The sequence below is a fragment of the Heloderma suspectum genome, chromosome 5 (assembly GCF_057233095.1).
Source record: "Heloderma suspectum isolate Gila_16-S chromosome 5, 16-S_ref, whole genome shotgun sequence".
NCBI classification, from domain to species: Eukaryota; Metazoa; Chordata; class Lepidosauria; order Squamata; family Helodermatidae; genus Heloderma; species Heloderma suspectum.
The window spans coordinates 232,018,855-232,032,627 of NC_139462.1; the positions used below are offsets into that span (position 1 = coordinate 232,018,855).

A 13,773-nucleotide genomic window follows, 5' to 3' on the forward strand; every position below is an offset into this window, starting at 1 on the left:
CGCCCAACAAAATGGCTTCCCACCTTCCTGCTAACATTATTCTTTTAGCAGAGACGTGATGATCTGTTAAGGCAAGAGATGCTCGCAGAAAACTCTCCAATCACAGCTGCTTTCAACCTGACAAATAACACAGCAGAGACCATCCAAGCCGGCGGGGGAGAACCCAACTAAAAACATGAATTAAGCATTTGGGCATTCCAGGCAGCAGGATGGGGGGTGGGGGGGGGGACGGACGACAAAAAAACAAATATTGCTCTTGGGGACGAAGCGAAAAATATAGCTTGAAACTCACAGAGGCTAAAGCAGAAAAAGCGGTGAAGCGTGACCTACCTAAGGGAAGGGAAAGCTTAAAGAAAAAGGAAAAAAAACCCTAACAGCAGATGTTTCAGGAGGTAAGGTGGGAAGACTCACTACTGCAAGAGGCAGGCTACTGAAAAATCCTTCCACATTTAGCAATTTTCCTTACCCAGCCTCTGAAGACATACGGAACAACAACACTCTTGCATATGCGGTATGACACAGACGTGGTCTTTGGGTTCGGCAGAAAGCCTGAGTGTGGACAGGCCCTTGGGGACTGTCCTGACACGTTTACTGACTGCTCCCCTCTGTTAACAGCCACGGGTTGCATTTTGTGAAGTGGAGGAGGCCGGGCAGAAGGCTTGGGAGGTCTCCAAGCGTTCCTGGATCAGCACATGCCCAGCCCCAACATTCAGGATGGTGTCCACGTAGTTTATTTATTTAAAACATTTCTATCCTGCCTTTCCCGAGCTCACGCTAGATTACAAAAACCAACCGTAAAAACAAATGTATATTACATCAAACCACTTAGTGCTTTCTTCAGTGTGCAAAATACTTACAAACATGCTTTCTTTAATCTTTACTCTCCTCTGAGATAATCTCATTCTCATATTACAGACGGGGGAGCTGAGCGCTAGTCACTTATTTAAAGTAACCCTGCAAGTTTATGGCTGAGCTGAGTTGAAATTGGGGGCTTTTTGCTCACAGCTCTCATGCTTAGCCAATACACTGCCCCCCCCAATCTGATCCTCAAAGGATGAAAAGCAGCTAGCTGCCAACCATCCACCCCACCCAACAGTGATATTCTAAGGTTGAGCCGAAAAGTAGTGCTGTGTGTGGTAATAATCCACTTAGATACAAAGGAAGCTCTCTATACAAACGCAAATGTGTCTGCTGGAGCAGGGAGGGCATGCAACCACAGAGGAGCCCTGTCTGCAGGGAAACACAGCGCCATTGGACATGGCTGCACTCCCCCATGCCCCAAATTATGAATGGATCCCTCAAAGCAGGACTGGAAGTCTAACACCACCAGCCAAGCTCCAGAATCTACCCTTTCTGCAGCACGTCCTCCCCAGGAGACCCACCGAATCGCAGCGCCAGGCCCTGAATAATTAAGCACAGCAGCTAATTTAGCACTGAGTCTCAAGCTTCCCGCTCCGCCTGCCGAGTGCATTTCCATCACTTTTCCCCAGCATGGTAAGCCATTCTCTGCTGGTCAGAGAGGCACCAAGTCCGACTGCCCCCCTGCCCCTCAAATGCACCGCGAGGGTATTTTCTGGGCCACGATCAACCAGACACGACGTCCTGGAGGCTCAGGCTGTAGCTTCTTCTGAACACACAACACAGCAGGTAACATTATTTTGCAAGACCAATGATGCTGTGACATAGAACAGACTAAGCACATGCCATGACCACACTGATTACTTTCAAATAGTTATGGTTCCTAAATAAAATATTTTTGTCAGGATTTACCAAGTACTGAAATTCCGTTGAATGTCTTCCACTGACATAAAAAGCCTCAACAGCTCAATGTGGTTAAAGCAGCCTTCCTCAGCCTTGTGCCCTGCAGATGTATTGGACTGCAACTTCCATAATTCCCAGCCAACATGGCCAATGGGAATGGTTGGTGAAGGCTGGGTTGGAACATCCTCAGGCATCCACAGGAGAGCTGATGCCCCCTGACTAACTCCCTTTACTGCTAATTCCAGCATCGACAGCTTTTTGCAGAGCCAGGTGTTAACTGCTGGTGCTACTATGCTACAGTTGAGCTAATGGAAACCACCTGAACTTGCTACCTCCAGCAGCAACCAGGGTTGGTCTGAAGTGGCTGCACTGTACATTTGGAGGGGTACATCCAGGATTCCTTTAATGTTTGCAGCAAAAGACAGTGGGACACAACTCCCAATGGTGTGGACCCAAAGACTGCTGGCCAGAAAAGTGGCTTCACTGGGACTCAAAACAAGTTGCTTGGGTTGCGTCTATAGTTGGGCTTGTGCTGATGGTAATTTACAGTGCAGTACAAGACAAACTGCCTTTCCCACTGCTGTGCCAATGGTTTTTACCAGTCAACCTTGAATGCTCTAATAAGCCAGTCTTCAGACAATTCTACTGCTGATCTCATCCTGACAAAACAGGATATAGGACACTCATCTTGCCTCTTGCATTCCAAATTGAGAGGGGCAAAACTGATTTCAATCAGCTAAAAAGACAACGTTTAATTTAAAATGTAAAAACCCTGAGGTTTTAACCTGGTGCTGAAAGGAGTACCTCCCACGGGAGGATATTCCAGAGTCAGGATGCCACCATAGAGGAGACCCTTCTCTTTTGTAGATGATAAATGTATTTCATTCACAGATGGAATATACAGAAGGGCCTTATGACCTTAACGCACAGGCAGGTTGATATGGGAGGAGGTGTCCAGATATTGAGGCCCCAACCTGATTAGGGTTTTAGTGTCTAGTTTGGTGCCTTTCTGTTCTGAGCATATGAAAATTTTGCAGCTAGCAAGCCTGCGATACAGTTTAAAGTAAAACTGCCCCACTGTTTGCTGATGGAAGGGTGCAAGAGATCTCCCTCCTGAGGGCAAGCCCACAGCACACACTAGATTTGGAAGAGAAGAGAGCCCACTTTGGTTCATCACCCAATCAGCTGTGATACAGGGATGGGACACTTCTTTTGAGTTTAACTAGCTGACTGATATTCCTAAGTCAATGAAGCATCTCTTCTGGAGACTGTCACTCAGTGATTCAGAGGAGTTTGTGGCACATCTTCTGTAATGATGTGGAAGGATCTCCAAGATTATATGGTTCAATGTGAAATCAGAAAGCTTTGAACTGGTTCTGTAAAAGGACTGGTTCCTTCAACACTGCCTCACTCTGTCCAGGTGCTTCCCACCTTCTTTTGCCACCATGCTCTTTTGCCTTGCCTCTGACTGCTGCTTCTAGACCTCCAGTTTATCTCAGTGTCTTCTCTGTGCATCTGATGGCCTGTGTAGGATGAGCTTGTGCCTCATCCATTCACCTGCAAAGAGCCTGCCAGAAAGAGCTATAGCTTGCCTGGCTGGTGGATTTCTGCAAGAGTGATCCAGACTGCCTGATGGGATGGGGACGCCACTAGCAGTGATTTAGCTGTGACTTGGGAGCCTTCACAATTGTCATAAGAACAAAGTAACAGAAGAAGAGCCCTGCTGGATCAGACCAAGGGTCCATCTAGTCCAGCATTCTGTTCACACAGTGGCCAACCAGCTGTCAACCAGGAACTCACAAGCAGGATATGAGCGCAACAGCACCCTCCCACCCGTGTTCCCCAGCAACTGGTGTACATAGGCTCACTGCCTCTGGTACTGGAGGTAGCGCATAGCCATAAAGACTAGTAGCGACTGATTGCCTTTTTCTCCTGGAATTTGTCCAAACCCCTTTTAAAGCCATCCAAATTGGTGGCCATCATGACATCCTGTGGTAGCGAGTTTCATAGTTTAAATATGCACTGTGTGAACAAGTCTTTCCTTTTTATCTGTCCTGAATCTCCCAGTCAGCTTCATAGGATGACCTCTGGTTCTAGTATTTTGAAAGAGGGGAAAAAATGTCTCCCTGTCCACATTATGCATAATTTTGTAGACCTCTATCATGTCTCCCCTTACCCTCCTTTTTTCCTAAGCGAAACAATCCCAGCTGTTGTAACCTTCTCTCATAGGGGAGATGCTCCAGCCCTTTGATCATTTTAGTTGCTCGTTTCTGCACCTTTTCCAGCTCTACAATATCTTTTTTTAGGTGTGCTGACCAGAACTGTATACAATATTTCAAGTGTGGTCGCACCACAGATTTGTATAAGAACAGTATGATATTGGCAGTTTTATTCTCAATTCCTTTTCTAATTATGCCTAACATGGAGTTTCCTTTTTTTTACAGTGGCCACACACTGGGATGACATCTTCACTGAGCTGTCCACCACAACCCCAAGATCTCTTTCCTGGCTGGTCACTGCTAGCTCAGATCCCATCAGGCTATACTTGAAGTTGGGATTTTTTGCCCCAACGGGCATCAATTTACACTTGCTTACACTGAACTGCATTTGCCATTTAGATGCCCATTCTCCCAGTCTGGAGAGGTCCTTTTGGAGCTCTTCACAATCCCTTTTTGTTAACCACCCTAAATAATTTGGTGTCACCCACAAACTTGGCCACTTCACTGCTCACTCCTAATTCCAGATCATTTATGAACAAGTTGAAAAGCATTGGTCCTAATACAGATCCCTGTGTGGGACCCCACTATTTATTGCCCTCCACTGGGAGAATTTACCATTTATTCCTACTCTCTGCTTTCTGTTCTTTAACCAGTTACTGATCCATAAGAGGACCTGTCCTCTTATTCCATGACTGCTAAGTTTGCTTAGGAATCTTTGGTGAGGGACTTTGTCAAAAGCCTTTTGAAAGTCCAAGTAAAGAATGTCTACCAGATCACACCTGTCTACATGTTTAGTAACACTCTCAAAGTACTCTAAAAGGTTAGTGAGACAGGACCTATCTTTGCAGAAGCCATGTTGATTCTTTTTCAGCAGGGCTTGTCCTTCTATATGCTTACTAATGCTTACTGGATTGGGCTTTAGCAGGTAGTTCGGACACACAATTGAGGGAGCTGCTTGTTGGGGGGGGGGGCTTGGAGGGAAGTTCAGAGCGCTGAACTGTCCAGCCTTAGTCCCCAGAATCAGGCTATAATTAAATAGGGAAGGGTTCCCTTTTGAGCTTTCCTCCTCCTGGGCTTGTTGGGCATCTTTCAAGTATGATAGTATTAAGTATGATAAAGTGTTGATATGAGTAAAATATTTAGTTTTCCACAGCCAAACAGGCCTTCCTTCTAATGCTAGCTGGACTGCCCCCCCCCCCCGGGGGGGGAGGAGAATGTCTTGTATCAAGCTGTTTCTGCTGGATGCAGTCATCACATGGGGGCATTTTGTGTTCCTGGTTGTCTGGCTGTAACTGCCAGAATTGCTTTTCCTGGACAAACACTTGTACATGGGGGTATTGGAATAATCCTTTGCTTTGGATTACTGTTTTAGTATTTCCTTAGCCAGGTCAGAACAGCGCCGTTTATTCCTGATAAAAAATCCACTGGTTAGAGGCTTACTCACACAGTTCATTTGTGGTTATGACTGAGAACAGATCTGTCATGATTTCTCTGTGATATTCACATATTACACTTCTAAGTTCAGACCTCTCATTACCCTGTTGGGCAGGTGATGTTAGCTTAAAGCTGTTCACTGAAGAGAAATTAGTAACTAGAATATGTAAACGTTGTGGCTGGCTGGCTAGATGCCTCATTTGTTGACACTACATTATATCCCGCTGCATACTAAAGCACAACCTGTGAACAGAGCTAGTTATAATAAACAGAAAACTGACACGCATGGCTGAAAGTGCCAGCTCCTGCTTTCTAAAGCTGTAGAAGTGTCTGTGCAAATACAGGATCCATACTTGTGAAAGCATAAAAGGCCACTCAAAGATAATTAGTTATAGATAATCAACCTATCTTAAGGCCTGGTTAAGTATTCTGTCCTGTAGTTCTCTGGGTGTGTGTGTGTTACTGTATTTATGTTTAAGATATATACTATTTTTATAGTAACAATTATCTGAATTTTGCCCTGAAATCCTCTTCTGTATGAAGGTGTGGTCTATACATTTTTTGAAAAATCAATAAAACTTTCAAAAAGTTCACGGCCAGCCTTTAAGCTAAGATCCTAAGGGGAGATGAGAGCAAGTCCCTTTCTCTCTCTCAAAAAAAAAAGAGTGGTGGCAGGGGGAAAGAGGGTAGTCAAACAAAAACTAAACATACTACAGCACCCATTACAATTAATAATGTATACTGAATTTTCAGCACACAAGCATCTTTGCAACCTGTGTTGTTCATTTCCTTGACATTGTTCTGAGGAAGATACTTGTCACCACCACTCATTTGGACAATCACAGACCACCATTAAGTCTGTGCCAGTAATTCAGGGGAAGAAGGTTACTAACAGGGCATTTTCCCGACTATGCCTTCATTCCATGTTTTAATTAGTTTTGCTAGAGGACTTGTATTTGATATTGCTGCAGACTACTGGGGTACTGGAGCAAAAGAGGTTGAGCAAGATAAATCCATCCAGCTCAATTGCTCATGCTTTCTGACATCACAAACCTGAAAGCACAGCACAACTGATGAGAGGAGACAGGCCTGAACATTTAACACCACACAACTGTTTATCCAGAAAGAAGTGCACACTTGATACGAGTTACCTCTCCTGCCCATCTCACTTCGGCTACTGCCCTATCAGAATGGCCTCCTAATCTTGCTATGGTGCTCTTTGCTGCCTCCACATTTTAACTACTTGGAAGCACATCCTTCTCTTTATCCAGATGCCAGACTTCAACGTTCTGTAAAATCCATTCCCATATTGCCTACTCCTGCATCCCCTAAAGTTCTGTTCATCTTTCTTTCTGGAGAATAAGCCATTTTAGTCTCTGGAGGTCTGCAACATCTTGCCAAAAGAGCATTCCTAATTTCAGCCCAAAGTATCCTGGATGTCTGTACCAACAGAAAGCAGTCTAGATGAACACTTGCACACAAACCGTTCACATATGAACAGCCCTGGCCCATCTGGCACTGGTGCTGCTGGGGAAGGGCGAGATCAACATGCCCTCCTGCTTCAGGAAACCAAGGCGCCATGTGCCACTCTCTTTGCCTTTAAGCGCAGTTCTTGGCATACACAAGAGTTTAGTTGCTTGTCTTAAGGTACTTTCAAGAAGTGATGTGCTGTTTAATTCATGCCTGAGAGGTTCTGCGAAAAGGCTCAACGAACGTCTCTTGAGGCGATGCCTCTGGTACAATATTTTTACGGCAGAGCTTAGAGTCAGAGTGCTTCCACACCCCTTTAGTGCTTTCAAATTTGACTTCATGCAGCCAAGCAGACTCTGCCCTGGTACACATGCATATCACGCCTCATCTAGCATGGGGCAGCTAAGCAGCCACAACAGGATTGCAGCCCCTGCTTGGAACCTCACTGCTCTCAAAGTGTACTTTGACCCATCTCCCTCTTCAAGCCTCCGGACTACTGCCAGATTGGCTGATGAGAAGCAGCAGGATAAAAAAGTAGCCCTCTTACAAAAAATCAGCAAATGAAAGACCTCAGCTGAAATCCCGAAAGGCTAGAATGGAGACTTGTCATGTAAGCGAGCCAGTCAATCTGAAGCCAGCCACAAGGAAAGGTGCCCTGCTATATTGTTGCATATCTATATACAGCTATCACAGCATACTGTTTCATGCATCTGATGAAACGGGCTGTAGTCCACATGAGCTGATGCCATAATACAACTGTTAGTCTTTGATTTCTGAAAGAAACTTTGTTATGAAGCATTACTTGTGAAGGCATCCAATAAAAAAGGAATGTCATTTAGAATTTATAATGCATTATTGACTATAGATGACTTTATAATGAATTTATGAATACTTGAGGACAATGGCCCAATGTTTCCTAGTCCTTTAAACCACCCTTCTCCAAGCTGGCACCCTCCAGATGTGTAGGACTACAATTCCCATCATCCTCAGCCAGCATGGACATTGGGGGAAGCTGCTATAGACCTAGGACTTGAATGGTTTGTGTCCTATGAACAATGAATGACATTCTCCGGTCCATTATTTGAGAACTTCGGCTATTGGGCAGTATAGAAATGAAATGAATAAATAAAATATCTGGCTGCTTAAGAACACTCAGATCTCATGAGTGGGGGCTTCAGGATGCAGTAAAGCCCCCTCTCAGTTATATCTTTATGACCCATTTATTTCCCAGGTTTTGCCATAATGGGCTATGTGCAATGTCAGTTCTACTTTGAGTACACCCACTGAAATGAATAGGACTAACATTGGATACACCCCAATGCTACAAATTCTGGAGGGGAAATGCAAAAAATGAAAAACTGCTGACAGAATAATCACACTTATCTCAGTTTCTTGTGAGCCCATCATTTCCAGCACAGACTCGAGTCCACTTTAACTCTCCCTGATAAGGAAGATGTCCAGCCCTTACCTGGCTGTGTGGGGTGAGGAGGAGGCATTTGGTGGTGCATCATGGAATAGGGAGGAGGTTGCTGGTGGGACATCAAGCCTGGATAATTGGCTGTTCCAAGAGGGTTCATGCCAGGACCGCTGGAATGCTGGTGTGACTGCTGAGCATTCTGGCTATGCTGCTGCTGTTCTAGTTGCTGGCGTGCTCGTAACTCAGCGTACTTTAGCTGCTCCATGTGGAAGTTCTGGCGTTCTGTCAGCAGCTGCTGCCTCTGCTGCTCCAGCTATAGAAAGAGGAGCGAGATTCACATCATAAACATATCAATTAGTGCCAAGCCATACAAGCCCATCATTCTTTCCTTCCACACAATTGTCTTTACAGCATTTCTCGATGATCGCGTAAAATAAGGCTCAGAAACATCCTCCAGTCAGGCACATGTTGGCTTTTACATTAAGCACCTCGAAGTACAGTGTAAGACAGGAAGAGGATAAGGACAGCCCAAGTGCGATTCATTTGATGCCCAGGACAAAGCCTGATCGCAGCGTCCCCACCCCATATGTATCACAGGGACACTTTCTCCCATGCTGAGATGAAAGGAATCACAGTAGGCAAGACTGTTGGCATTTGCAACTGGGAAGGGCTACCTCAAAGTGGCCTTCAGGCTGCAAGGGTCAGGCTGTCTAACCCAAGGTGGAACATTCTCTGCTGCACCATAAAACTGCAAATGCTGTGTACCAAGACAAGGATAGACAGATCTGACAGTGAGATTGTTGTTGTTGTTCAGTTGTTCAGTCATGTCCGACTGAGATAGTTATGTGCAAATCACAAAAAGTAAAGCAAATCTGCACAGATCTGCTTGCTTTGCATAAATTTTAAATAATGTCATTATTATAATCGTCGTCATCATCAAAAGGATAACAAATGGCAGGCAAGTGGGCTGAAGGGCGGGGGCAAAGAAGAGCAACTCAGGGGAAGACAATGACCAGATACTCCCCTGGGTATTCTAAAAATTTTATCTGAAGCTTCAATGAAAACAGAAAACACACCTACACAAGAACTGAAGATATAAAATGCTGCATAAAATTATCCTGAATTTTGTTCATGCACAAAGAAATCCCCAGTACATGGAGAAGGTACAAGCCAGGTCTAACCCACTGTACATTCAACTGAAATAATGGCTGATGGAATTCCTGTGCATGATGTGTGTTGGATCTCAATATGGGTTCAAATTCATTGGGTAGCTTTATACATGTAAAAGCCAGTTGCTTAAAATGTTATCCTGCAATGAGAAATATTAACAAAGCACGGTAGAGGTTTGTAAAGCACCGCACCTGTTAAAAGGATAAAGGAATTGTAAAAGAACAAAACCCCCCGATATCACTGCCAACTATACATTAATGCACGCTGTCACAATTTCTGGATTAACAAGGCTCTTATTTACGTAATCTTGACTTGAGCACAATTAGGGCTGACAACACTAAAATGGCTTTGGTTCATACATTAAATCATGTTATGTATAAATCTGTCGACTTCCCTTCTCTACTCCCCACTTCCCAACAGTAAGGAGGAAGCAACCTTTATTATGGTATGAAAAGGTTTGGGCAACTCACATACAACAAAAAACAAAAGCTGTATTTTTAGCCACTAGGAGCTTTTTGGAAGGAAATTGGCAAACATCTCTCAAAGGGAAAGAAGTCAGCATGTGGTGAGAGTGGCTGCAGCACAGTATTTCCCTTAATGATAAGGAAATCCAGGGAGAACCTCCCCCTTAGCAACAGCCCTTGCCTTATGTGCCAATCGGCAAAGGGTTTTGTTTGCATGCAGGCAGCTGGCGGGGGTGGGCAGGACAGACATATATTCTCAGCTCCTCTGCTGTGTGATTCAAGAAAAGAACAAAAACTCCTGCCGACGCATAGCTGGGGCAGAAGGATGCCGTTTGTCATATTCCAATCCGTTGATACATCTGATGACTGCCAGCAGGAAAATGTGGATTTTGTTAAACTCACCTGTGAGGGGACAGGACAGAGGAACCTAGAAATTACTATGGCTCAGAATTCTGACAACTACTCTCCCTTAAGCATTACCTGTCCCTTCAAAAGAATGGCACTATCATAGCAAAGAATTCCTCCTAATGTGCACACAGACAGCTGTTATCTTAGCAATCTGGTGTTCTGCTGCAGCACTGCTGATCTTCCCAGTCCTGGGCAAGCTGGCTTGCTGGGTATATTGTGGGATGTCCTGAGAGAGAGGAGCTACTAGCCTTTGGCCCAGGATGCCTGCCATGCTTCGACTGCCTTCCTCAGCAGCAAACCAGGAGCAGAGGCAGTCACCCTCTAGGAAAGCCCTTGTAATGTCTAAACAGAGAAGCGAAACAACCAATAGGGTTAATGTCAACCGTCTCAATATGGAGGGAGGTCTTTCCCAGCAGGGCACAAGATCCTCCTTGCCCCTAACACTCCTAGCCGCTTCAGCTCTTGTGGCTGCTTGCCCTCTGGCCAGCTGGGATCTACAGCAGGGATGCATCCACAACTGAAAGGAGGAACCGGGGGGCTTGGGCTGGTGGCAGGCCCTGTAATGCCCAACTATGCTGACAACATGCAGCTTTCCTCACTTATACCCTCTTACCATCTCACCAAAGCCTGAGTCTACACACCTCTCCAAAGCTTTTTCAGAGATCCATTCAGGCTGACATTTGGAAGTTAGGAGTGTGTGTGTGAGAACAAATTTCTAATGACATATCCCAGGACTCACAAAACTGCAGCTAACCTAAGAAGAGCCATGCTGGGTCAGACCAAGGGTCCATCTAGTCCATTGCTCCGTTTCCACAGCAGCCAACCAGATGCCTTCAGGAAACCCTGAAGCAGAGCACGAGTGCGACAGCACCCTCTTAGTCCTGTTCCCCAGCAACTGGTATAAAGAGGCATATTGCCTCTGATACTGGAGGTAAGCATATAGCCATTATGACTAGTAGCCATTGATAGCCTGATCCTCTAGGAATTTGCCTTTCCCCTTTTAATGCCATCTAAGTTGGAGGCCATCACTACACCTTGTGGTAGCAAATTCCATAGTTTAACTCCGAGCTGTGTGAAGAAGTCCTTCCTTTTATCTGTCCTGAATATCCCACCAATCAGCTTCATTGAATGACCCTGGGTTCTGGTATTATGTGAGAGGGAGAAAAACTGCTTTCTACCTATTTCTTCATGCCATGCATAATTTTATACATCACTCTCATGTCCTCCCTTACTCACTGTTTTTCTAAGCGAAAAAGACCAAAATGTTGTAAACTTCCCTTATAGGGGAGTTGCTCCAGCCCCTTGATTATTTTGGTTGCCCTTTTCTGCACTTTTTCCAACTCTACAATATCCTTTCTGAGGTGCAATGACCAGAACTGTACACAGTGTTCCAACTGTGGTCATGCTATAGATTTTGTATAAAGGCATTATGATACTGGAAGTTTTATTTCTGACTCCTTTCCTAATGATCCCCAACATGGAATGTGTCCTTTTCAGAGCAGCAACGTATTGGGTCAATATTTTCACTGAGCTATCCACCACAACCCCAAGATCTCTTTCCTGGTCAGTCACTGCCAGCTCAGACCCTAAGAGCATATACACAATTAGGGTGGTTTTTTTTGCCTCAATGACTTTACACTTGCTTACACTGAACCACATTTGCCATTTTAATGCCAATTTCTCCAGCTTGAAGAGATCCCTTTGGAACTCTTTGCTGTCCCTTTTTGGTTTAATTTCCCTAAATAATTTGCCATTGTGAACAAACCTGGCCACCTCACCGCTGACCCCTAACTCCAGATCATTTATGAACAAGTTAAAAAGCACAGGTTCCTATACAGATCCTTGGGGGACCCCAACATTTTTACCCCTCCATTGTGAGAAATGCCCATTTATTCTACTCTGAGGTTGTTCAGACAATTAGTGGGGAAGCAACACAGTGTCATTTCTTTCCCCTGCTGGTCGCATGACCAGGATTACCCAAATTACCTGTGCTGGGTTGCTGTGTCATCTGAACCTGGTGCGCAGCACGGGCATAGTGACTTTTCATCCACCCTACAACCCCTACTGGAAGCTATAGGTTGTAGGGTGGGTGAAAGGTCACTACACCCGCGTCACGCTCAGATGACATGGCAACCTGCAATGCGGGCACAGGTTATTAGGGTAATCCTGGTCGCATGACTGGCACACGGGGGCAACAACCAACATTCCGTTGTTACCCCCACTGATCATCCGAACACGGTCTCTCTCTGCTTCCTGTTCTTTAACCAGTTACCTATCTATGAGAGGACTTCTCCTCTTATCCCATGACTACTAAGTTTGCTCAGGTGTCTTTGGTGGGGGACTCTGTCCAAAGCCTTTGAGAATCCAAGTGAACAATGCCTACCGGATCATCTATGTCGACGTCCTTGTTGACATTCTGCAAGAATTCTAAAAAGAATTAACTTTGCAGAAGCCATGTTGATTCTTCTTCAGCAAGACCTGTCCTTAGATGTACTTGATAATTTTATCTTTTACACTTTTACAATTTTAAATTTTAACACTTTTCACTAATTTACCCAGAACAGATGTTAAGCCAACCAGCTTGTAACTTCTCAGGTCCCCCCATGATCCCTTCTTAGTAACTTAAAAACTTTGTACTCTCTAGTCATCTGGTACAGAGGCTGATCTTAGGGGTATGTTATATATATTTACATCAGCAATCTCACGTTTGGTTTAAGAATTCTCAGATGGATGACATCTGGGCTTGGTGATGTTTGTTTTCAGTGTATCAATAATACCTAGAAATGCAGCTCTTGTCACAACTATTTGCCTCAGTTCCTCAATACCTTATGTTGTATTGTAGATGAACCCTGGGAATTTGGGAAAAGAGGCTTGACGAAGAGGAAGGCTGTCTGGGAGCCAAAATAGCATACTCCATTTTGCACCAACTATCTTGGGATTCTTCATTTCCAAAATCCTACTTTAGTTTATCACATGCCACAAGCAAAGTACAGGCAAGTTCGACGGGCATGTTGTCATACAGGTGCATGACTGGTTTAAGAAATCACTCCATAAATACACATGCAATCATATGCTTAAAAAAACAGAGATATACTTATCAAAGCAAATACAATTATGGGTGTGTGTGTGTATGCCACTGGCTGTACTTCCTGAATGGGTAGTGCCCCACTTTTGTCAAACCCCTTGAATTACAGCGGAAAGTCCTGACTTCGCTCCCATCTGGGTGTGTTTCCTTTCAACTTCAATGTGGTGGTGTACAGAGGCCAAATGCCAAAACAGTTATCCTTGTTCCAATATTTCTGGCCCTGACTGTAGTTATCAGCAAACTACGGGATTGATGCAGGATAGAGTTAGTAGGAGGTTGGGTGCACACCTGAAACAGCTCACTGGTACTTGGGTTTAATATCGATTTAGTGCATTTTTGTCCTGC

At 44.7% G+C, this 13,773-nt stretch overlaps 1 protein-coding gene across 3 annotated transcripts in view; it reads right to left on the reverse strand.

The window, feature by feature from the left end:
- Nucleotides 1-13,773, reverse strand: part of SMARCC1 (SWI/SNF related BAF chromatin remodeling complex subunit C1) — a 124,797-nt gene that overhangs the window by 9,325 nt on the left and 101,699 nt on the right. For all 3 annotated transcript variants that reach the window (XM_084859605.1, XM_084859603.1, XM_084859606.1), the window contains exon 26: nucleotides 8,353-8,614. In XM_084859605.1, coding sequence (XP_084715731.1) covers nucleotides 8,353-8,614 — 262 coding nt within the window. The remainder of the gene's footprint in view (nucleotides 1-8,352; nucleotides 8,615-13,773) is intronic.